The 24,525-nt window shown below is 33.9% G+C and overlaps 3 protein-coding genes and 1 pseudogene across 5 annotated transcripts in view; 2 read left to right on the forward strand and 2 right to left on the reverse strand.

Annotated features, from left to right (window-relative positions):
- LOC149907259 (uncharacterized) overlaps positions 1 to 13,450 on the reverse strand; it is a 62,953-nt gene extending 49,503 nt beyond the window's left edge. For both annotated transcript variants that reach the window (XM_090103621.1, XM_090103620.1), the window contains exons 1-7: positions 13,314 to 13,450; positions 4,634 to 4,803; positions 2,261 to 2,421; positions 1,246 to 1,396; positions 833 to 994; positions 447 to 504; positions 142 to 365 (exon numbers count right to left, since the gene is read on the reverse strand). In XM_090103621.1, the coding sequence (XP_089959747.1) occupies positions 142 to 365; positions 447 to 504; positions 833 to 994; positions 1,246 to 1,396; positions 2,261 to 2,421; positions 4,634 to 4,803; positions 13,314 to 13,359 (972 nt within the window). In that variant the 5' untranslated portion in view covers positions 13,360 to 13,450. The remainder of the gene's footprint in view (positions 1 to 141; positions 366 to 446; positions 505 to 832; positions 995 to 1,245; positions 1,397 to 2,260; positions 2,422 to 4,633; positions 4,804 to 13,313) is intronic.
- The window catches only part of Sym (symplekin scaffold protein), a 90,973-nt gene that overhangs the window by 48,076 nt on the left and 18,372 nt on the right, over positions 1 to 24,525 (forward strand). The gene's annotated exons all lie outside the window — the stretch shown is intronic.
- Positions 9,837 to 10,382, forward strand: LOC149907265 (uncharacterized). Its single transcript, XM_090103831.1, has one exon. The coding sequence runs from the start codon at positions 9,861 to 9,863 to the stop codon at positions 10,380 to 10,382; it is 522 nt and encodes a 173-aa protein (XP_089959957.1). The 5' UTR covers positions 9,837 to 9,860.
- On the reverse strand, positions 18,444 to 19,988 carry LOC149907266 (uncharacterized; annotated as a pseudogene). The gene is made up of 3 exons (XR_016456915.1): positions 19,321 to 19,988; positions 19,122 to 19,222; positions 18,444 to 19,016 (listed from the first exon to the last, which is right to left on the reverse strand). The product of XR_016456915.1 is annotated as an uncharacterized LOC149907266 (transcript).

The following is a 24,525-nucleotide window of genomic DNA, read 5'->3' on the forward strand; positions in this document are numbered from 1 at the left end:
TTAAGGTAGCAGGTCACTTCCACGAAGGTAAGGAACTAAGGACATGGTTTAGAGCAACATTTTAGAAAGTATACATCTAGTCATACAACGTCACAACTTATGAAATCACCATGTCAATCACAAATTTATTAATGGACTTACATTTCTAACTGGCACATGGGCAACCAGCTCCAAATGATCCCAAAACAGTTTCAAGTAGGAATACTCCTGATTCGCTTTAGCTCGAGCCAGGCAAGTGGACATCAGATCAGTGAGGGTCATACCAGCACCTAGTACTAGATTGCCATCTGTAAATGTGTCCCTTAGAGTTTCTATAGATGATATATCGATGTATACTCGGGGTTCTGGTGTGTTTGGGTATACTCCTGGAAAAGGCGATTTGTCATGAATGGACTGTTGACTGAAGAAATTCATTTTAACTGGTACAAGATAGTAAAAAAAACTACCTTTCCCTGTATTTCCTGCGGCGAGAATATAATTATCAGTACCTTCTTTAGTTAAAACCTGGAAACAAATAGGTTCATTAAAATAAATAATAAGTTACATAGGTGGCAAAATTTCAATGTCTTAATGTCACAGACCCTCCATGAATCGTAACTAATCTTATAAATGCAAAGTTGTGTTTGTTTGGTTGTCTTTCTTTCACGTCGCAATAGTTTTAAGCTATGATTTTTTGTCTGGAAATAGTCAGGAGGCTAGAGAGTGATATAGGCGGCAGTCAAAGGTATGTGACTGCGGTGGAACATCTCATTGGAATTGGCATTTCTTTAAAATGAGCGAAAATCTATAAACTTAATGAATCTTAAGTATGCAGATGACAACTAAATCTAACCTTAAAAACATCATCAACAGTATACGCTTTGTACCACCGGTTAGCTCCCCCTAGCTTCATAAGACTATCACTTGTTTCTTCAATGATGCACCAATCGTCTCCTTCAGAGCATTTCCTTTCGCAATTCTTCCTGCACTTCACTTTGTCCAGTTCTTCCAGGTCCTATAACAAATTAATTTTAATAAGCTGGACACAGATATTTTGACTATAAGATAAAGCACTTAACAATTAATGAAAGGCTTTAAATTGGCCACCATAAAAGACTAGAAGTTTATTTAAAGACGTCCTGAATTTTCCTGTAAATAGGTACCTAATTGGCCTATTATTCTCGTAGTTGTGATATACCTAAATTACCAAAGAATGTATAGCAACACTCTGCAAATAGAACAGCTGATCTTCTTACTACCACCTACCTGAACTCTATCCTTCAGCCTGGAATCTCTATCCACAGCAAAGCTCTTAAACGCATCCATGATTGGTCTATAACCTGTACATCTGCACATGTTTCCACCAAACGATCTCTCTACTTCATGCATTGACAGCTTATCTGTGCTGTTTTGAAGGCTAAAATAAAAGGGAGACACATGAAATTATAATATTCAGAAGCTATGAATACAAGTACGTAGGCATTATAGTAGTAACAAGACTAGCCCATCAGCCCGAGTTTTCCCAGAATTGGCCTGGTTTGAAAAAATGTTTATGTAACTCAAAAATGCAGCTTTCCTGAATTGCCGAAATTGGTTAACTAATTGTGGATACCATGTTTTGTTTATCATCGTTATTTTCTCATCATATAGTACAATCATATCACTTATTTTCATATTACCTAGTAGGTACCTACATAATTACCAAGGCATAATTTTTAATTCAATTATGTCTTGTGAACCTTGCAACCAAAATTACTGAATTTTCAAAACATCATTTAACTTCAAATGACAGGTTTTCCTAATGTATATTTAATGTGTTTACTTAATTCTGTTTGGTTGTAATGTATGCTTATTTAAATTATTTTTAGCAAAAATAACATCGTCTACACAGGACAATATGTTAAGTCACGATCTGTGATTGATCTGTATTCAAAGCATGACTACGTGGAATGCCTATGTTTAGGCCTCACTGATACTCTCTCTACTTAAAGTTCACAATATACTTTTTAGTTGTTATTCATTTGAATAAGAATGAGCATTTGCTCACATGTTACTTTCAAATTAGTAGGTAGGTATTTATGGGATATGCAAAGATTATGAATTCGATAGCTGATATATAAATGAAATAGGTACCTATAATTTTTTTCCTTAATTAGTTTGGGCTAAGAAGAACATAGAAGACTGAAGATTTTCAATTGTACTATTTTAATATTTTCGTATAGGAGTACGGCGTTTCATCAAAAGGGTTATGACAAATGACTTTTAGCAAAAATAGTTTTACCTATACATGTTCATAACCATTCCAGGAGTACAATAACCACACTGGGTTCCATTGAAAGCTGCCAATCTGGTCTGCAGCTTGTGGTAACCGTCCTTGCGGTTGCCGATCCCTTCGATGGTTGTTATGTCCCATTGATGACATGACAGAATGTGGACGAGACACTGAAAATAATGAAGGGGATTTTATAAACATTTTGGACTTTATAAATATTTTTATTTTTCTATATTATCGTGTCTCCTACAACTTCAATATCCTAAATTTGTTACAATTATAGTGAAACTGACTTCGGAGACACAGTTATAAGTTCGGGAGTCAGGGCTGTGGTCAGGGTCGCTTTTTATCTGTTTGGAAACTTCATTTTATATTTTTGTATCTTTCTCGTGACTATGTAGGTATGTGGAATGTCATACAATGGTAGTGAAACATGGTTTAAAGGCTGTGGGAAAATCGTATCAGTCTAATAATATTATAACCTTGTTCTCATGACTAATATAAAGGAATTATAACTTAACATTATGCCAGCTCTGAGTGATATTAGTTCCACCTATTCTTCATAAGGTTTCATTTAAATAGTTAAGATAATTGAGCGCTTAGACACACAAGACAGCTTAGTACAAGCAAGTAGGTACCTAATTATAATTATACGCTAACTATATTTCCGCTAATATGTATTATTGTCGAGGAAATAAGATGAAATGATTAAAACCTCATATGCATAAATACCGGACATGACATAGCAAATTCAAAAAGACTGCAAGGTAATATTTTTCCTCAATCATTTTCTTTTTTTGTTTTTTTACGATGATACAGATTAAATGGCATTTTAGATATGATAATTGATAAGTATAATGCAGCATAATTTATAATTATCACAAGGTGACATTGGTAAATTTGTTGAAAGAAAATAAATTATTTCATTTAGTTTTGCTTGTTATTGAAGGACTTGAATTTAATTCATCATAAATAAAAGATAATTTGGAAAATCCAAAAGTGCACGCCTCATAATTTTTTTTTAATAAATATTTATTAATTATTATTTTTGTTTATTTAATAACAATTAAACCACATCGAATCAGACCCTGAAAAATGAAAGGGTTCTATTCCTGAGCATACTCAAGCGTAAGAAAAAAAAAAGACTCGATTAGTAAAGTATTTCGGTCGCTATCGTGTTAACAAGAAAAAGGATCCGCACATACAGACACACGGACGTCCAAGACAGAACTTTTTTAAACTGTTTTTTAACTAGTTTAAATAACAAAAATGACATCAAAAATATCATGAACGTTAAAAATAGTGTTTTTTCTTAATATGTGTGTGTATGTATTATCTTACAAGTGCAATGTATGATACATAAAGACATTTTAAGTTTGAAAAATCAGATGTTTTGCGCGAAGTGACAGTAGTACCCACCTCAACGCTTCGCTTATGAGGCGTGCAATATATATGTCAAGATATTTCGTTCCAAAATATAGTACCTGGGCTTTTTTCAAGTATTTTAATATTTCATCACTACATAAGTACCTAGTTTAAACAAAGTCGTTTTCTCTGTCCCTATGTCTCTTTGTATGCTTAAATCTTTAAAACTACGCAACGGATTTTGATGAGGTTTTATATGTGGAGAAATAAATGGTTCTTGAGAAATAATTTAGTAGGTAGGTACCTAGATAATTTCTAAAGTTCTCTACAAAGCAGGGAAACCCGCGCACGGAAAGCCAGTTGGTAATAAAAGTGTTTCTATAGCTTTTAGTTTACGATTTCTGAATTGGTATTCGATTAACGGAATTGTGCCACAATGTCATTGAACTTACCGTCTGATAACGGTCTAACTAAATATTTACGATTTATTTGAGGTACCTACCTATTTTTAAATATTCAAAAATTATATTGTATTGTCCTTAATTTAACATTTTATTTTTATTAATTACTTACTTTCATTTATATGTAAAAAATGATTACTCATATATTTTGTTAATCATTTATTACCTATATTATAATGTGTACAGTAATAAAATGTTATATTACCTTTAATATATTTTATTATAAGTCTTATTTTCCATCCCACTCCTCCCCCGAAAATTTCAGGCTGTGACCGCGCCTGGCTTATAGTCGACTTTTTGACCAACCTCTCTATTTACATACTATCACATGTCCTTATACCAAATAGTTATCTATACTTAATATTATAAAGCTGAAGAGTTTGTTTGAACGCGCTAATCTCAGGAACTACTGGTCCGATTTAAAAAATTATTTCTGTGTTAGATAGCCCATTTATCGAGGAAGGCTATAGGCTATATATCTATCATCACGCTAAGACCAACAGGAGCAGAGCCACGCGGCAGAAACCGTGATACACAGCTAGTATTCTATACTAACCGAATTAACAGCAAACACCCGTTTCTCCTTGGTCCCAGGGTGTGTCATGGAGACAGACACGACGCAGGCCCCACAGCCGCCTTCATGGCACATGGCCTTCGTGCCGTGAAGACCCAGGTAGTTACGTAGGTAGTCATTGAGACTGGTCGTTGGAGATACTTCGGATCCGGCTGAAAATGTTGTTATGATTTGGGTATTTGATATCTAAAAATCTGAATATGGTAAGGTAACGGCACCAGTGGTGGACAAGCATCCAGTAATGGACAAAATAAATATTAAATTTAAATATTAAGACCAAAATTAACGTTATATAATTTGGCAATACTTAAAATAAAAGTTTGGTTCATAAGCTATCAAAAAACGACACTTCATCTTATTCGGCCAAAATGTTTGAAGATGGCAGAACGTTATGTTTAGTTGCTGCGACTCGTTTCGAAAAAGTCCGTTTTTACTAAGGAAATCCTTAAGGAAGTGAGGACACAATTTTGGTTACAAGAATTTTTTTATAAATGTTAGCATAATTTGATATTACTTTTATTTATAGTAGTTAATTGTATGAAATATTACACGATTTAGTATCATGATAGGTTATGTTGTTTAAATAAAATTCTTCAGTGTCCATAACTGGATTTAATTCTATGGATATATCCATTTATGGACATATGTCGAAAATAAACTTTTTTTAAAGGTATTAATTACATGCCCTTTTCTGTATTGTCTTTTCATTCTGATTAATAATATACCTATCACGACGATTTCAAACAAAGGGTTCCAATATTGTACAACAATTGTCCATGACTGGATTTGCTTTGGTTCCTATAATGGACATTGACATTTTTTGTTAAAATTACACTAATGGGTCCAACAACATAATATATATCTACCCATGAAGAATATATTTTATAACAATGGGTCATTATGTGCTGTGCGACTCGTTCTCGGCTTCATTCTCTATTACTGCGTAGAGAAGTCGCATACTTATGCGTATTGTAACGTATCTATCATAGAGAGTTCTCTGATGAACTGTTTGGATCGCTGTCTGCTGAAATTCCACCACCATATAGCACACACGCTTAAATTTCATCCACACCATCTTGACAACAGTTTAAAAAAAGCTTTTTGCCTCGTGCTACAATTTGGAATCCATATCGATGGACCGATCAAATTAAGGCTGCTGGCGGATTCAGATTGGCGATTCACTTCACGAGTGTAGCGGAATGCCAGGAAACAGAGAGATATGGCGGAATATCGTGAAGCGGGTAACATTTACCCCCCCAAACCTCATGTTGACCACGTTCGCTCTGACAAGAGTGATATGACGAAGAAGAAGAAGTCCCAAAATGGATGGAATGGCAGTACTTTTTTTAGTTATATTTTTCATCCCTGACTTATTGAGAAAAAAAACCTATATTGGTGTTTCTTAACGGACATAACTCGTATTTAACGATGCATTTGTCCAATTTTTGCCTAGAAAATGGAAATTAAGACTGTTTTAAATATTATAACTATGCAAAATAATTAATAAGTACTATTTTTTATAAATACATCCCCGATTTATTATATTCCAATCATCATTTTCAAGATTCTATTGATGAACTATAAGTCTTCTCCAAGTGTAAATAACTGGAGAAAAAATATTAGGTACAGTCCATAAATGGGTGTTCATAACTGGATGTTGTCCAAAACTGGGTGTCCATCATTAGATTTTCACTGTCCATCACTGGTGCAAAAAAGTGGTTTTTTAATTTATAAATAACTTCATTATTTATGCATTGTAATCTTTTTTCTAACATTGGTTACGTTAAACTAACATTGAACTAAAGGTATAACTTAACAATATCCAATAAAGTTAAAAAACCTACGAGAAATATGCAAAAAACTTCAATTTTTTCCTTAATCTGTACAAGACTGGTGCCGTTACGTTATGTATAAAAAATTGACAAGTATTTTCTGCGGGTGGCGGAATACCTATATCGCTATAATTATACTAGTCTACAAGTTAAATTACTAGACAAAATAGAGCTTTCATATAAAATACAATGAATTTGGAAGATATAAAAAGCACAGTATACCTAGTGTTAAGCATAATATTCTTTGTGTTTACTGTTTATTCCACAAAAGTCTGAATCTATCCTAATATTATAAAGCTGAAGAGTTTGTTTGTTTATTTGTTTGTTTGTTTGAACGCGCTAATCTCGAGAACCACTGGTCCGATTTGAAAAATTCTTTCGGTGTTAGATAGCTCATTTATCGAGGAAGGCTATAGGCTATATATCATCACGCTACGACCAACAGGAGTGGAGCCACGGGGGTGAAACCGCGCGGAGCAGCTAGTTAAAGGTAATCTGTCTACGAATTCGCACCGTATAGGAAACAGTGCTTTATAAAAAGTGTTAGGTACCTACAAAAAACGCTTAAATCGATGTAGATGACGATGATATTCGGCCAAAAACATAGAAACATAGACAAAACACATTTGCAACGCATATTTTCAAGGATCTCTAGTTTATATTCAATGCTTGTCAAGATTCCATCCAACAATGGAATAAATTATTATTAAATTTGTTACCTACGCATAATTTTAGCGTGATAAATAATAACGGATTATTATACAATGTAATATATTTTTCTAAGTATTGCAGCTGGATTATATTATTCTATAAGATGTGGTTTTATTGAACTGTTTTATCTATACTAGGTAACAGATTACAGAGGAAACATTTGTACCTATGTAAGAATGTTTACTAACGAATTGGCTCAAAAAATACTTGACGCATTGAAATGAAACTTTGCGGTAATATAGAAAAACACATGAGCTATAGAAACACCTAGGTATATATGATTTTGCCCGCGGCCGCGGCCGCGGGTGAAAACGCGCGGCAATTAGGTATAGGTACCTAGGCTAGGGCTAGTTTCATAATATTTTACATAAATGTTTATCTCAAGAAGTATTAATGCATGTGCAAAGTGCACATGATTAACCAATATTTTAAATGATAGGTAGGTATATAAAAAGTCATGATAGTGATAACATTATCGTAGTTAATCCATTAATTAATTATATTTTAAAAAGTTACTATTGATTACTCTTTGTACTTTTCTTTTGTATATTTAAATTTTAAACTATCTTGTTATTAACCTATGTTTTTATCTTACAGTTTCTATGAATTTTTATTATTTATTTAGAGAACTCAAAATTAATGCAGTAGGTACCTACTTATTTGGTATATAAACAAGGTCCATTTGTAAATTATTGTAAGGTAACTAAAGAGGTCATGGACTGTCGTATTATGTAAAATATCAGGGCCGTTTTCTATTTATTTACATTTACAAATATAACAAAAAAACATACTTTACATTATGTTGATTGTACCTATTTAAACGAATAAATCTGTTTATACAGTAAATAAACTAGAGATATTTTCAACATGGTGTCAATGTCTAGGATCGAAGTACCTGCCTATATTAATTATTTACATAGAATTTAGATATAAATAATATTGTCAGAAAAAGTTTAGGTATACAAAAATCTGAAAAAAATAAATTGAGCATATTAATATAATATTATTAAACATATCTCGAATATTGAACAAGAAATACACTACAAACTAATTAAATACACTTTAAAGTAAATAATGAATAATCCGAAAAAAAAACACCAAAAGAGATGCTTCAGTCAAAAGTCAAAACCTCTTCTACAAAAAGCTATGCTAACTGCCTAACCGGTTTGAATATTCTTGTGTTATGTAAATATTATTGTATATTAGGTATCTGTATTTGCTTTGAGAAGTACCAGTTCTAATTCGCATGTATGCTAAATTTGAACTCATAAATAATTGACTACCTAGTACCTACATACAAATAGATTACTGGAAAATAGATTCGTGAATATTAGATATAAAAATATACCAATTGCAAAAAGTTTGGAATATTCCCGAATATTTACTAAACAATATTAACTAGAAAATGCGAAAATTTGTAGTATGTATGTAGAATGTGTTCGGAATAGGTAATAATTAATGTTGAGGGTAGCGTGTGACGCAATATCCATACTAATACTATAAATGCGAAAGTAACTCTGTCTGTCTGTCTGTTACTCAATCACGCTTAAACTACTGAACCAATTTGCATGAAATTTGGTATGGAGATATTTTGATACCCGAGAAAGGACATAGGCTACCTTTTATTGTACCACGGGCGAAGCCGGGGCGGATCACTAGTATTCAATAATTAGTCGACGCGGACGGGAGCGGCATTCGCGTTCGTTTTTTGTTCTGTTTTCCGTCGTTCGTGGAACTCGAGATTTTGCACTGGTAGCAATCACGCGCGATTTTTTTTAATTTGATACGGATTATCAAAAGCACTTCTCGGGAAGTTTTGGTTGCTTCTAATTGTTTTAAGTTTAATATTATTGTGATATTCATAATAACGCCACGGTTTTTACATAACGCGAGAATTGTTCGATATATGAAACGTAGTGTGCCTGGCTGTACAACGGTGGTGACGTATATCGTAAATTGCATCCTTTTATATAATATTTTGCTTAATCTATTATTCCCGTAAACTTAGTTTTCTTCCCCAAGGGTGTGTGGCTAACACACGATATTTTAGTGTATGTATTTTATCATGTACGTATATATTACACACAACAAGTATTTAAATATTTTATTTCATATTTATATTCGTATTTAATTATAACACAAACATTCATCACACAAAAACACAAAAAATACAGACATGCATTACACTCATACAAAATAATTGTAATATTTATTATTCTATGACATAGTCGCGTTATTTGCGTAGTATGCGTGCCGCGACTAAATTATCACGGATCCAGCGGGTAGATCGTAAAACTTAACATCAAGTTTCGAACATTGTAAAATTAACTAGTTCGATCTTAGCTATTGAATGCGCTTATTGTCAGTCTTTTTCATTTGGTATTTTTAATGTTCAAAGTGTTGTTTCTCGTGTATAGTAATTATTGTATGGAATACTTTCTCCTTCTGTGTGGAGTTAATAAACGATTAAATTGTGAGTGTGTGTATACTTTGTGTATAACCCAAAAGGTGCTGTGCTTTCGTATTCATTTACACGCACCCCACAAATTGGTGACCCCTCTGAACACTATATAATACATATATAAAAACAATGTCTAGTGCAAGTGATTCCGACAACGCTGATCGAGTTAATAGCTGTTAATACTCAAGCGCGAAGGTACGTCAAAATGGCGGAACGACCGTCGCACGTGTCGCCCGCCCAGCAACCATCCGTTAATTTACGGATCCCACCTTTCTGGCCTGAAAAGCCTGCAATATGGTTTGCACAAGTCGAAGGACAATTCGCTATAATGAACATAACTGACAACACTACCATATTTTATCACATTTTGGCAACATTAGATCGACAGTATGCGGCCGAGGTTGAAAATATCCTTACTGGCCCTGCTGACTACAACAAATTAAAATCAGAATTAATAAAAAGATTATCCGTGTCTAGAGAAAATAAAGTGAAACAGCTGTTGATGCACGAGCAGCTGGGACTACGCAAGCCGTCTCAATTCCTGCGGCATTTGCAGCATCTAGCTGGTCCCGAAATTCCAGAAGATTTCTTAAAGACAATCTGGATCAGCCGATTACCTGCTGGATTACAGCCTATCGTTGCGTCACAACCTACACTGTCCCTGGACATTATTCGTATTCGTAGGTATTCATTTACACGCACCCCACAGGTGCCCTGTTGTCTTTAATCTTTATATATTATATTTGACCGACCGACACACCACATAATATGTACCTATGTGCTACGCAACGTGGTATCAGGTATGTACCTAGGGTTTGATTTCGGTAATGTATTATTGTTATTTTGGAAAGTGCGTATCAACCGCCAGGCCAGGCCGCCGATCCGTTCTTTGTGCTACACATTTTTGGTAACAGAGCGTGGTTTATATACCTAAACGTTCTATGTGATACAGTATGTATGTTTGTAACTCTTTCATGTTAGAATAATAATATGATAATATTTCACGAGGTTACAAGTGATACGTTGAGGGTAAAAAAATTGATTAAAAGGCACTATAATATTTCACAATATTGTTATGTTTCATGTTACTTATTTCTATGTTATGTCTTTTGTTAGTTATATTTACATTTATATTATAAATGTATTTTAAGTTTATATCATGAGCACTATTTAAGCTTTTTAAGCTTTTCTATATTCAAACCATCGAGATATATGTACTACGTACTGGAGAGGCGATCGCTACTACACTCTCTTTACAACGCGCTAGAGGCAAAAGTCACGAGTCTCATTAGTCTGTGCCGGACTGTGCTCCCCGCTTGCCGCGTCAACACGTGTTATTGCTCTGTTCAAAATGCCTTCGTGTTTGCTTAGATATTGTTTTAACAGTTCCCATAATACAAACAAAGCCCGAGGAGTGACTTTTCACCAGTAAGTTTCCTTATTATGAGTAAGTCATGCATTTTACTAATATTGTTATCATTTTGCGAAAAATCACCACGCGTTCTGCGTTTCGCGCCATTTTTCATAGACTAACAGCACAGACGTGACACTATCGATGAGTCTGTTAAAAAAATGCAACTGGATTTTTTAACTATGAATAATGAATATACAATATACAGGGTGTCACACTATTGGTATACTAAGCGCGAAGGGACTTATAGGTTTGCATATACTGATCATGAAAAAAATACTTAAACAACAAAATTACGTCAAAAATTTTTTGCTAAATTTTTCCTGAAAATCCATGTTTTCTTCTCTGGTTTCGCGCAGCCGGCATATAACGCTTCTCTAATTTGAGCATTTTGTCTATGAAAACATAATCTTAAACGATAGCCCACGTGCTGGTGGCAAAGCTGGGCGGGTTGCTTGTTATGGGTGTACACATAGAGTTTTAAGATTTCATCTATTTGAAAAAAAAATGCGTCTGGAATTTTTTAAGTATTTTTTACGTACTCAGCGTATGCAAAACTATAACCTCCTTTGAGCTTAGTATACCAACAGTGGGACACCCTGTATACTAGGAAAGATTACCGTGGTGTAGTACCTAAATATTTATACTTTTACCCGACTACGCAAAGTAAAACGGTAGGTTATTTTATTTATTTGCCTATTTTTATTTATTAAAAAAAGGTTCATCAACAGTTGTTCCAATAGGATTTATAAATTATTATGCACAACAATTACAAATAAACACAACATTCACAGAAACTAATACAGTAAAAGTTCCTTAATCGCGCTTCCTTTATTTGCGTTTTCACTATTCGCGGATTAAAAAAATGCGACCCAATTTCTATATTCGCGACAAAATTTTTTTTTATTCGCGGATTTAATAAGTACATACTACATACATAATAATAAAATTATTCCAATAGGTATCTTACCCAATATCCTTGTCAAATGGACTAATAAGAAAGTAAAATAGATCTTATTACAAGTTTGCCTAAAGTATATTATGTTCTTAAATGATATCGCCGAGGCCTTTGACACAAGCCGCCTTTGTCGCAAGCCGCCTTTGTCGCAAGCCGCCTCTGCGGCGATTGATGTTTTTGAGAATGTAAATAAACAGAATGGAAGCAACCTTATAACTCAATAAATAAAATATATTTTTAAATGTAGTTCCGTTTATAGTAAAAGCCACTTTGCGTATTTATTGTTTCGTCTTTCACATTCGTTACAAAAATTGTGATCGAGTAAGGGGGCGTCCATAAATTACGTGAGGTTTTTTTTTTAAATTTTCTGCCCCTCCCTCCCCCCCTGGTGATATGTCGTGAGATTTTATTCAAGCCCCTGCCCCATCCTCGAATCTCACGTGAGATTTTTCAAAATGTGAGTTTCTTATACGTAAACGCCATCAACATTGAATCATCGTATCCATTTAGTTAGGGCTATTATAAACCAATACTCCAAAATTCGATAACATCATGAAGCAAAAACTGATAAAACAATAATTACTACACAAAACGACAAAAGCTTACTAAATTGATATTATTTAAAGGAAATTAAAATACATAGTTTAATATAAAATCCTCTTTTTATTAATTCCCTAGTATCAGTACCACCAGATAGTAAACAGATTGCACAATGTGTCGCATCTGCACGCATTGCTTAATCATTGAACTTGAAGCCACGCCTCGCTCGTTCCACACGTACCCCACCACATCGGCCGCGCGCAATGTTTTTGTATGGAATAACCTCTCTAGTAATATATCTCGATGATTCAAACTGGTTAATTATCTCTTACTGGCTTTCCGCGCCGGCGCGGCGGCTCCGCCCGCGGTTTCAAAGAAAAACTCGCATAGTTCCCGTTCCCGTGAAATTTCCGGGATAAAACCTATCCTATATTACTCGTGGATAATGTAGCTTTCGAATGGTGAAAGAATTTTTAAAATCGGTCCAGTAGTTTATGAGCCTATTCATTACAAACAAACAAACAAAGTTTTCCTCTTTATAATATAAGTGTAGATAGTGTAGAATGAAGATTATAATTCAAGAATTTACGACTACTATCGTAAAAAAAATCTTTTCGATAGTCGCATTTCTACCTAAAATTATAGATGCAAGTAAAACTCCAAAGAATTATTAATATGATTTTATTTTCATACTAAAGTCTAAAGTATCTAAAATACTATTAATAAAAATAATAAATTCTCATACTCACTCAAAGTAAATCGGTCTCCGTTTATCGTGAAATATATTTTATCCATCACTGCTAGATCATCACTAGTACAAACTATATAAATCACAACACTATCCACGTCTTTTCCTTATCAACAATCTAATAGTACTAAATGCAGATATAACATTCAACAATGAATAAACATTCAAACTTGAATCGCTTGAAAAAGATAAGATGGTATGTCCTAATGGAATAGTATTCGTACGAATTGTGAAGCGATCAATTGAAAGACCGGTTGTATACACGTCTTGAGCTTGGAATAAACGCGGCCGCGGCCGCGGCGGGAGAATAATTTGTATGCGCTGTCCTAATTTGTAAGCTTTTCGAAGATTTAGTAGGATAGAAGGGGTCTATTGGTTTTATTTGTTACACCATATTTCAGATTATATTATACCTACTCCTTTTCGTAATGCAAATTAATTTAATATGTTAGGTAGTAGTATCTTGGTAAAGTTAACTTGAATTTGAATTTAAAAATAATGAATCAAATGTTTAATCGTATCAATAAATAATTTTTCTATAGATATTGTTTATTTATGCGTTACATAAAATTCTCCTTATCGTATCGTATAATATAGATACTTAAGTGTGAAATTATTTTTAGAGTTAAAATTTAATCAATCTTATCTAACGTTTAATAAATAAATCCCGTTTAAAATCCGATTCATTAGTTAAAATACAATTTTATCTAAAAAGACAAACAGTACTGCTAATTAAGTAGGAATTTTATGAAGGCCAGAGTTTTTGCTTGAAATATTTGTAATGATTAAACTGTGGATTAAACGATTCTTAGACCATGTTCAATGTTCGTAGTTAATAACATTCTAAGACAGGTTTTAAACGTAATTACTGTGTATAAATAACATAGGGTTAGTGCAACATAGGATATTCGCTATCTCTTTGCATGTTGATAATAATAATAAATGATTGCATGATAGGACAAGATTGTTATGAAGCATTATGAACAATTCCTTTCAAGAATGCTTAAATTTTGTACCTACTGCATTATTGATAACATAATAATATATGCAAAGATTAAAATGACTATTAAAATTACATAGGTACTTATGTATAATCAACAACAATTAGCATTTAGCATTAAAAGTTATAGTGGATATTTATAGCCTCATCTGTTTATCAGATCAGATTACAAAGATCCTTATATCACTTATATTTTGTTTATTTATAGGGGCATCCACACGCTGGCTGTTTGTCACAAACACCGCAAATAGAAAACGAAGTCCCAACAACCACAACACCCAACATAAACAGCCATCCACGTGTTTGGCGAACGTTCATAACATTCCGAATCGGCAAACATGGCGGACGACGAGATTGTGGCAGCTAATACTTTCGGGTTGACATATTTTTATTATAAATTAATGCAAGAGAAAGAAAAAAAGGAAAAAAAGAAGAAAGCAAAGACGAATGTGGATGATTAAAATTTAAAATACATAGAAATCGTACAACTTACAAGGTACTGCTTTAGACCTATTATTTGGGCTTTAATTTGCCGTGTTTTTATGGTTTTTACACGCTTTTTATTACACGCTTTATATTAGCTTCACCTGTATGTTTGTAACCGACTTCTTTGGGCGCGATTTTGACCCACTTTAAACGGCCAGATTTCGTTCAAACTTTGTAGATTTATTGAGGACCGATGACAATACACTAATTTGATAAAAATTTTCTATTTTTTAGTTCGGTTTTCTATAAAAAGCGTGTTTTTTAGTTTTTTTTTAACTATTATTATTTAATTTTACTTAAAAAAGTTTTTGTTCGTTTCAGACAATTTATAGAAGAAAAATTTAATGAGCTTCTTTACGAACCATCAGGGGAGTTTCATAACTTCTGCCGCATGAGTTTCACAGATTTTGAGTATTTGCTAGACAAAATTTCTCCTCTGATTTCGAAACAAGATACGGACTTCAGGGAAGCTATACCAGCGAAATATCTTAGCAATAACATTAAGGTTTATCGCAAGTGGTGAGTGGTGACAGTTATAAAAGTTTACACTATTTATTCAGTGTTATAAAAATTTCAAAAATTATACCTGAAGCACAGGCAATTAATGATGTTCTAAGAAATGAAATAAAGGTGAGTTGTTTTTATAATTATTTATTTTTATTATCAATAATTTGAAATGAAAAATAATTTTTCATTTCAAATTCTAGTCAAATTCAAGTCCAGTCCTAAAGATAGTAATTTTTCAAAAATTACTATCTTTAGGACTGGACATTTTAAAGATCTACTCAAGATTATGTTTTACTTGGCTTTATTTTTCATGATTCTTGTAATTAGAAAAAACTTATAAAAGTGGTCGTATTGTATTATCTCAATTTTCACAATCAAAGTCTTCATAGACTTAAGACCAGTAATCAGCTGTGCGCGATTACGCATGGCCGCATATTTTGTGACCGCTGATTTAGTGCCGAGGACAATGACCTCTGATATACTTAAGTGCGAGAACTGTAACATCGTGATTAATGAATTATTATCGTTTCTAAAAAATGTACTGGATTACATGGATGAAGACAGTATTCATCAGCTGTGTACCTACTAGTTCGTTTTCGGCTGACAAGATTGCTAAAGCTAAGTCGTTATTATCTGCATCGCTACCCAACGCTAGAAAGCTACCACCTCTTAGAAAAGAACCAAGCAAGAAAATGTCCCGAGACCTGGATCATTGGATGACATAAGACATTATCTGCATTTTGAAAAATAATAATTCGGAATGTTTCCCTATATTCGTTGCGAAAGAGCTGCATAAACTCCCGCCAGTCACTTTTGATTATGTGGATGCAACACGAATCCTCAAGGATATCTTATATGTACTCACAAACGAAACTGAATTTATTAGAGGAGAATGTTGTAACCTTTGACAAAAGAGAATGACCACGGGTGGTATCGGTAAAATTTTAGTTGTGCCACGTATTCGTGATATTGTTAATTCCTATTTGTATTTATAATAATCATATGGGTATATCTATTAAGTCTTAATTTTATTATACCGGATAAATTGAAACAATAGTAAAAGTTTGTTTTTTAAACATGTAGCCTATGACCACGGATGGAATCGGTAAAATACTAGTTGTGTCACGTGTTCGTGATATTGTTAATTCCTATTTGTATTTATAAATTATAATGATCATATTTATCACTATTAAGTCGTAATTATACCGAATAAATAGAAATAAAAGTAAAAGTTTTTGTTTTGACACATATATCTATCTCTCTTGCAAGCGTCATAATTATTATTATGTTCCTATATTTGTAATTAATGTGTTCGACGTTATTTATTTTGAAATAATGTTTATTACGATTTACTTTTCACATTTGTCTTGTAAATTAAAATATTACCTATGTAATAAATGTTAAACTTAACGTTCATCGTTAGTTTAAACTCGATAAAGTATTTTTTGAAGTGTTGAATAAAACCATTGTTTTATTTTTATTGTCGCGAACTGCGGCTTATTTACATAAAAACTTTAATCATATCTAAAAGTACTAACATCAAGCTTTAAATTGAGCTATATTTCATCTTGACACAATAAGTTTGATTGCGATACCAATACCAAGTGCCATAGTCACTTGAGCAATCTCCTATAACACACTGAAGCTGAAAGGTAGACAGCATTCGACACGGCTCAACAACAGATTCCTGCAGGAATATAAATACAATCAATTTTCACAATCAAAGTCTTCATAGGCTTCTTTTACACGGTTTGTTTCTGTTCTTTGGGAAATCAACTCATTGGATATTATTTGAATGGTAGGAGTAAAATTTGACGAGCCCGATTGGTTGAAATAAACGTGATTTTGAGAAGTGAATGGTGTGGCTAACACACAATATTTTAGTGTATGTATTTTATCGTGTATATATTACACATAACAAGTATTTAAATATTTTATTTCATATTTATATTCGTATTTAATTATAACACAAACATTCATCACACAAAAACACAAAAAATACAGACATATGCATTACACTCATACAAAATAATTATAATATTTATTATTCCATGACATAGTCGCGGTATTCGCGTAGTATGCGTGTCGCGACAAAAATATCACGAATCGAGCAGGTAGATCGATATACTTTATCATCAAGCTTCTTCACAATTTAAAATAAAACTTGTTTGATCTTTTATCATTGAATGCGCTTATTGTCAGTCTTTTTAATTTGTACTAGCTGTCCCGGCGAACTTTGTACCGCCCTGTCAATGAATTAGATCAAGAGCCCACGACGGCCAGACATTCCTTTATTAATTTCTGAAAACACGCGTAAACACAAACATTTGAGGAATTTTTATGTATCTGCTTTTATTGCACTTTTTAATATTTGATTTTAAAATAAATACAAACAATATTTATTCACCCTTTTTACTTTTTAATTATTTTACACATAATACATTTTTGAACGCATGAATGTCAAACATTATTCTCCGTATTTGACAGGATTGACAACTAATGATTGACATGTACGAAAATCAAAATTTTGTGAAAATATTTATTAGTCTAGTTTTTGTTGTTTTTATGATTTATTCTTCTATTCTGGACGGAGACAAATCCAACGAATCTAAAACCATGAAAATTGGTTCAGCAGAACTCGAGTTATAAGTGTTGGAACATACAGACTTTCTTTTATATATATAGATTTTTTATATTCAAAGTGTTTCTTGTGTCTGTTAATTATTATACAGAATCCTTTCTCCTTCTATGTGGAGTAATAAACAATTAAATTGTGAGTGTGTGTTTAATTTGTGCATCACTAAAAGGTACTGTACTTTCACATAACTATCTACACGCACCCCACAAATTGTTGGGGTGAATTGATTACCAATGGTAAATCTGTGACGTTTGGGCGGTTGATGGGTGGTTTGAACCTACTTTGCCAAAGGTTCAGAATACCAGGTTTCGGAAGATGACGATCGGTATGGAGCCGATGGTGAATTATTTGGCAAAAGTTCGGAATATGATGTTTGGGAAGTTGATGGTCGTATTGAAATTGGTGAAGTTTTTGGTAATAAAAAAAATCTAATTTCAAATTTTATTTATTTTTCACAAAATTTTTACAAACTTTTACATAAAATGTAAATCCCTGGTTAACCCACTAGGAAAACCTGTGCGGGGTCAACCAGTGACCTCCGTCGGCTTTGCATATTTTTAACAATATAATTTGTATTAAGAGACATCAATTATTACAGTACAATATTTAAATTTAGTTAGACTTAACTTAGAAAAAAAAATAAGATTATAAATTATAATATATATATATATATATATATAGGGGCTGAGTGGGGAGATGAACATGGGGTTTGTCGGTTAAAGAGCCTCTCTTTGATTTTATTTATAAACAATGTGTCTAAGTATATTATACATAAATAGTTTCCTCTCATCTAGTGAAAGTTCACGCAGTTTTTTTGCTAGTAATTTTCCATAAAGTTCGCAGTCATCGTCTTCTTTTGGTGGCGGTGGTGGATATTCCTTCTGTCTTTTTCTTAAAATATTGGTCAACTGTCCAAATGCAGACGACATTTGCCGTTCCGCTGTGTCGGAAGCTGGACGACGGCGCACTGGTTTTGGTGTAGGGAGAGGCTGCTCTAAATCATTATTTTCAACAACTTTATTTTCAACAACTTACGTACTTACATACATGTTGGTTGAGTAGGTATAACTTTGCTATGGAACAGGTGTTTTTTTTTCGCGATTTCCGAGTTGGTCCCATAATGAAAGTTACTCAGTATGTCGGGTACAACCATAATGAAAAAAAGTCGTTTTACTAACTTCCTCTGAATTTACGTTATTTGAGCAGGTATATACCGGTTCTAAAAATGACTCCATCAGGTGATAAGCAAACCAGACCGGTGTATAAACATCATCGGATCCTGAAAAAATAAAATTAAAATAAAATTTTGTTCGCAAGGAACATAGCAGGGGCATAGCATGGTGTTTTGACAAATATTTATTGATTATTTAAACTTACCTGCACCGGACCGAATAGAATCTTTTTTTTTCTCCAGATGTCTGTGGAACGTAGCCATTAGTATATCTTTTTTGCTCTTCAACTCCTTGACACTTTTATTCATTAAAGTGCTGAGGTTAGTCCATGCATTAGAAACCTTTTGCCGATTTTTGTGATCGGCATCTTTGTAATTCCAAAGACATGGCTTATTTTTATAAGCCTCCGAAAATTTCAAAATCACAGGTGCTGACCAATCAGACATTTTTTACGATTTACGTGTCAACGAAAAAGTGTTGCAAATAAATACGTCCGCCTCCCGCAAGCTCGCGCGCATACTGATCGCTGCCTCGATGATGTGCGATATGGCTTAATAGTGCAAATTTCCGCCTGCGATTGCACTCTTTCTAGTTTTCCTGCTGTTTAGGTTTTTTATTCCAAGCACACGGTTCTATACATTTGTTAGCTCTATGATAAAATCGCGCGTGGTAATAACAAAGACTGTCGGCGCTCCGCGGCTCACGCCGTATCATGTTTCGTCCACGGGATCTTGAACTAGAGCGATTACGATATTTATAATTTCGTTTTTTATGTTGCAATCTATGAATGTTCTGTAATTCCATCACTTGTAGAGTCAATTGAGCTATTTGCTCTTGCAGCACGGAAACGATATCAGCTGACGTCGACGGTTTGCTACTAGCCTCCGATATTTGATTAGGTCTTATATTTTCCATAATTTTGTCTGCAATCGTAGCTAAATTTTCCAAATCTTTTACGTCGGTAACGGCGAGCAGCTGGAAGATGACCCTGCCACATGATACTCAGCGTTTCATCGGGAATTTTTCCGCGGGCCAAATCTCGCATGCGCCTCAAGAGTTGAGAGGGTTTTTCGTCGCCAAGGTCGATTTCGCTCAAAAGTTTTTGGAGTTGCCGGTTTTCTGATTCTTCATACACTGCTAATAATCTTGCTTTTAAGGTGTCATATTTCTTCGTTTGGGGCTGCTGAAATAATATGACGTCACTTACTTGTTGAATGACGTCTTTTCCCAATTTAGTGACGACTAAGTTAAATTTCGCCTCGTCGCTTAGTTTTTGTTTTTTTAGGTGTTAAGATGGCTTCACACTGCACAAACCATAAGCGAGCTTGATCGCACCAAAATTCCGGTATTCTAGATGATACTGTTACTGTTGCTAACTCGGACGCTGGGCTTGCTGACGGAGCTCTATTTTCAGTTGTCATTTTTATATTCCAAAACCAAATTGTAGCGGCTTTATATATTTCGGATAACGGAAATGAAACAACGGATGACAACCTCTTTATATTGGAGCCAATTTTCGACTGAAGTACAATTAGTAGAATACATATTAATGTTACATGATGCCTGACCTAATAAGTAACTGTAATGTGCTGACGGCACCACAAATTAAATTGAATTGATTATTTAAATTTATCTGCACCGGACCGAATAGAATCTTTTTTTTTCTTCAGATGTCTGCGGAACGTAGCCATAAGTATTTCTTTTTTGGTCTTCAATTCCTTGACACTTTTATTATTCATTATAATGCTGAGGCGAGTCCATGCATCATTAACCTTTTGCCGATTTTTGTGATCGGCATCTTTGGAATTCCAGAGACATGGCTTATTTTTATAAGCCTCCAAAAATCATTTATTATATCGTCGTACGAAATCTTGTTGATTAGCTCTGACTCTATGCACAATAGAGCTAAAGCGTTTAGCTTTTCTTGACTTAAAGTCGATCGTAGGTAGTTCTTTACTCTCTTCAAGCAAGAGAAGCTTCTTTCACCTGAACAATTTGCCGCTGGTGTACAAAGAGCCATACGAAGTGCTATATCCAAGTTTGGATAAATGTTTCCTAGATTCTGTTCTTGCAGGAATGAAGACAGACTTATTAATGATCCAGAAATTGGTTTTATTAAAATTCTTTCAGACGAAAGGTAGCTTTGAAAGTGTAGTAATTCCTGAACTAAGTCTGTTTCTAAATCATTAGGATACATTACTTTTTATAAAAAACTGGCTTTTTCTGTCAGAACTGATGGTAACAACTCATTCATTTTGGTAAGAAATGAAAATTTTTCGTTAAATCCTTGATAAGCCTCTTGCCGTTTTGCTAACTCGGATATAGTCTATCTATGACAACGAGAAACGTATTAAGCCTGAAGTGATCACTCGCAGCTATTCCAATATCTTCATCTGGTGTCTCATGAAATCTTTTTTTCTTTTTGGTTGTCTTTTTTTCATCTCTTTTGTATGTTCTTTCGATACACTTAACTCGATCGCCTTTTCTTCGAAGTACTTGAAATACTAACGATATTAACGATAGCTTCCCGCAAGTTATCGTTAATTTCTCACAGCGCTGGATCTTTGTTTAGACTTATGGTTGATTGTATTTCCACGTTACTTGTACTTGACGTCTGATTCTGAGACATATCTTCAACTGTGAGGCTTATAGATGATTCCTCTTTTGCCTCTCTATCAAAAACATGAAGATCTGTTTTTTCAAAATCAGAATGTTTAATGGGCAACGGTTGTTCTGGAACTGCGGAATATATTATATCGATCACATCTTCTTTAGATTGTGTTGTATCAAGACATATTATGTTCCATCAAGACATAGCTTCCGGCCTCAAAACACTGCTTTTACTTTCAGTTTTAAAAAAACTGTCAATTTTTACTGCCTGTCGAATGTCGATTTATTTTTCTGTTATCTTTTAATTTTTTCTCTTTTCTTGTACTCAGCTCCACTAAGTCGCTTTCGTCCATCACTCATTCTAACAATTTTTGATTGAAAAACTGAAACTACATATTTAACTATTTTTATTTCTCTCGAATTTTCGAAATTTGTATTATGTGTGTGTATAATAATTTTTTTTTAAATTTGTAAACCGAAATAATAAATTAATAAACTAAATTTGCTGCCCCTTAAAATTTGCCGCCCTAGGCTCCAGCCTACTCAGCTTGCTGATAAATCCGCCACTGCGCACTGGTTTTGGTGTAGGGAGAGGCTGCTCTAAATCATTATTTTCAACAACATTATTTTCAACAAATTCTTCGTCCTTTATAGCTGCAGTTTCATTTTCTACGGGCAACGTTCTCTGAAATAAATAAATTATTTACTTCATTTTGATTGTTTTCAGATGCCATCAACGGCTGATGCTTGGATGAATATAGATAGAGGGTATAGAAGAAAATTTCCACACTGTCTTGGTTCCATAGACGGCAACTCTGAAATCGCGAAAAAAAAAACAGCTATATCATTCATGTTGGTTGAGTAGGTATTTAACTTTGCTCGTATCGTATTATCTCAATTTTCACAATCAAAGTCTTCATAGGCTTCTTTTACACGGTTTGTTTCTGTTCTTTGGGAAATCAACTCATTGGATATTATTTGAATGGTAGGAGTAAAATTTGAAGAGCCCGATTGGTTGAAATAAACGTGATTTTGAGAAGTGAATGGTTGGGGTGAATTGATTACCAATGGTAAATACTGTGACGTTTGGGCGGTTGATGGCTGGTTTGCACCTACTTTGGCAAAGGTTCAGAATACCAGGTTTCGGAAGATGACGGTGAATTATTTTTTTTTTTTTTTTTTTTTAGACAAACTGCTAAGGCATTTGACCGCCATCTCACCTGATGGTAAGTGAAGATGCGGTCTTTCAGGTTAGCATGTCTGATCAGTAAGGTAAAGCCTATTCACTTTGTCCTTGAATAGATCCAAATTGTATCTATCGGGAAACACGGATTGCGGTAGGGAGTTCCACATCTTCGCGGTTTTTATTAAAAAACTGTTTTCGAAGCGCTTGGTGCGCACATGGGGTATCTCGACCACGAAGGGGTGGAAACCAATATTCCGTCGCGAAGTCCTGTATTGAAATGGAAAAGGTGGTATAAGGTGGTGTAATTCAGTCCCACATTCGCCGAAGTGAAGCCGGTAGAAGACTGAAAGGCAAGTAATTTTGCGTCTGTGCTCCAGAGTGTAGAGTTTGATTTGGCAAAGGTTCGGAATATGATGTTTGGGAAGTTGATGGTCGTATTGAAATTGGTGAGTTTTTGGTAATTAAAAAAAATCAAATTTCAAATTTTATTTATTTTTCACAAAATTTTTACAAACTTTTACATAAAATGTAAATCCCTGGTTAACCCACTAGGAAAACCTGTGCGGGGTCAACCAGTGACCTCCGTCGGCTTTGCATATTTTTAACAATGTAATTTGTATTAAGAGACATCAATTATTACAGTACAATGTTTAAATTTAGTTAGACTTAACTTAGAAAAAAAAATAAGATTATAAATTATAATATATAGTTATATGAAGATACTAGTGGTCCGCCCCGGCTTCGCCCGTGGTACATATTTACGTTTTCTCTACATAAAAACCATCCTCGTACTTCAAGGAATATAATAAAAAAAGAATTGTCGAAATCGGTTCAGCCGTTCTCGAGTTATGCGCTTACCAACACATTTTGCGATTCATTTTATGTAAGAAGATTAGAACATTTCTATAGTCGAATTACCAAACAAATTTATTATACAACTAGAACAAATAGCCCCAACGTGCGAAACTATGGCATTGTCAACTATGACATTTTGTTTCGGGCGGTTTAAAATACGAATGAATGATTCGTGAGTCGGTCAGTTAAAGGTCGATTTGTTAATGGTCTTTTAAATTTCCTTCTTGGAACCTGTAGAGTTGACAACCGACAACGATGTTAAAATACATGTTTATTTTGAAGCTCCGTTAATAAATGTCTGATTTAGAAAATATTGGTGAAATTGGGTCGTAATATTACACTGCATTAGGTTTAAGCTAAAAATAAAACACGATTTACTTCAATCTGAGACGTGGGAAGGTTAGGTTAGGTTAGGTTTCCCAGCGTTATAATAAGGGTTAAACTTACCTGCACCGGACAGAATAGATTCATTTTTTCTCTTGAAATGTCTGCGGAGCGTTGCCATTAAAACTTCTTTTTTATTCTTCAGCTCCTTGACACTTCTGTGCATGATAACGCTGAGGTTAGTCCAAGCTTCGGTGATTTTTTGTCTATTCTTATAGTTGGGATCTTTAAAATTCCAAAGACATGGTTCATTCTTGTACGCCTCCAGAAATTTAAGTGTCATTGCTGCTGACCAATTTGACATTTTTTTACGATATAATCAACGAAAGTGTAGCAACTTTTTACGATTTACGTGTCAACGAAAAAGTGTTGCAA

This window comes from Colias eurytheme, chromosome 7 (genome assembly GCF_061535395.1).
Source record: "Colias eurytheme isolate Ceu_HAF_F1 chromosome 7, ilColEury1 Martin Lab GWU primary, whole genome shotgun sequence".
Lineage (NCBI taxonomy): Eukaryota > Metazoa > Arthropoda > Insecta > Lepidoptera > Pieridae > Colias > Colias eurytheme.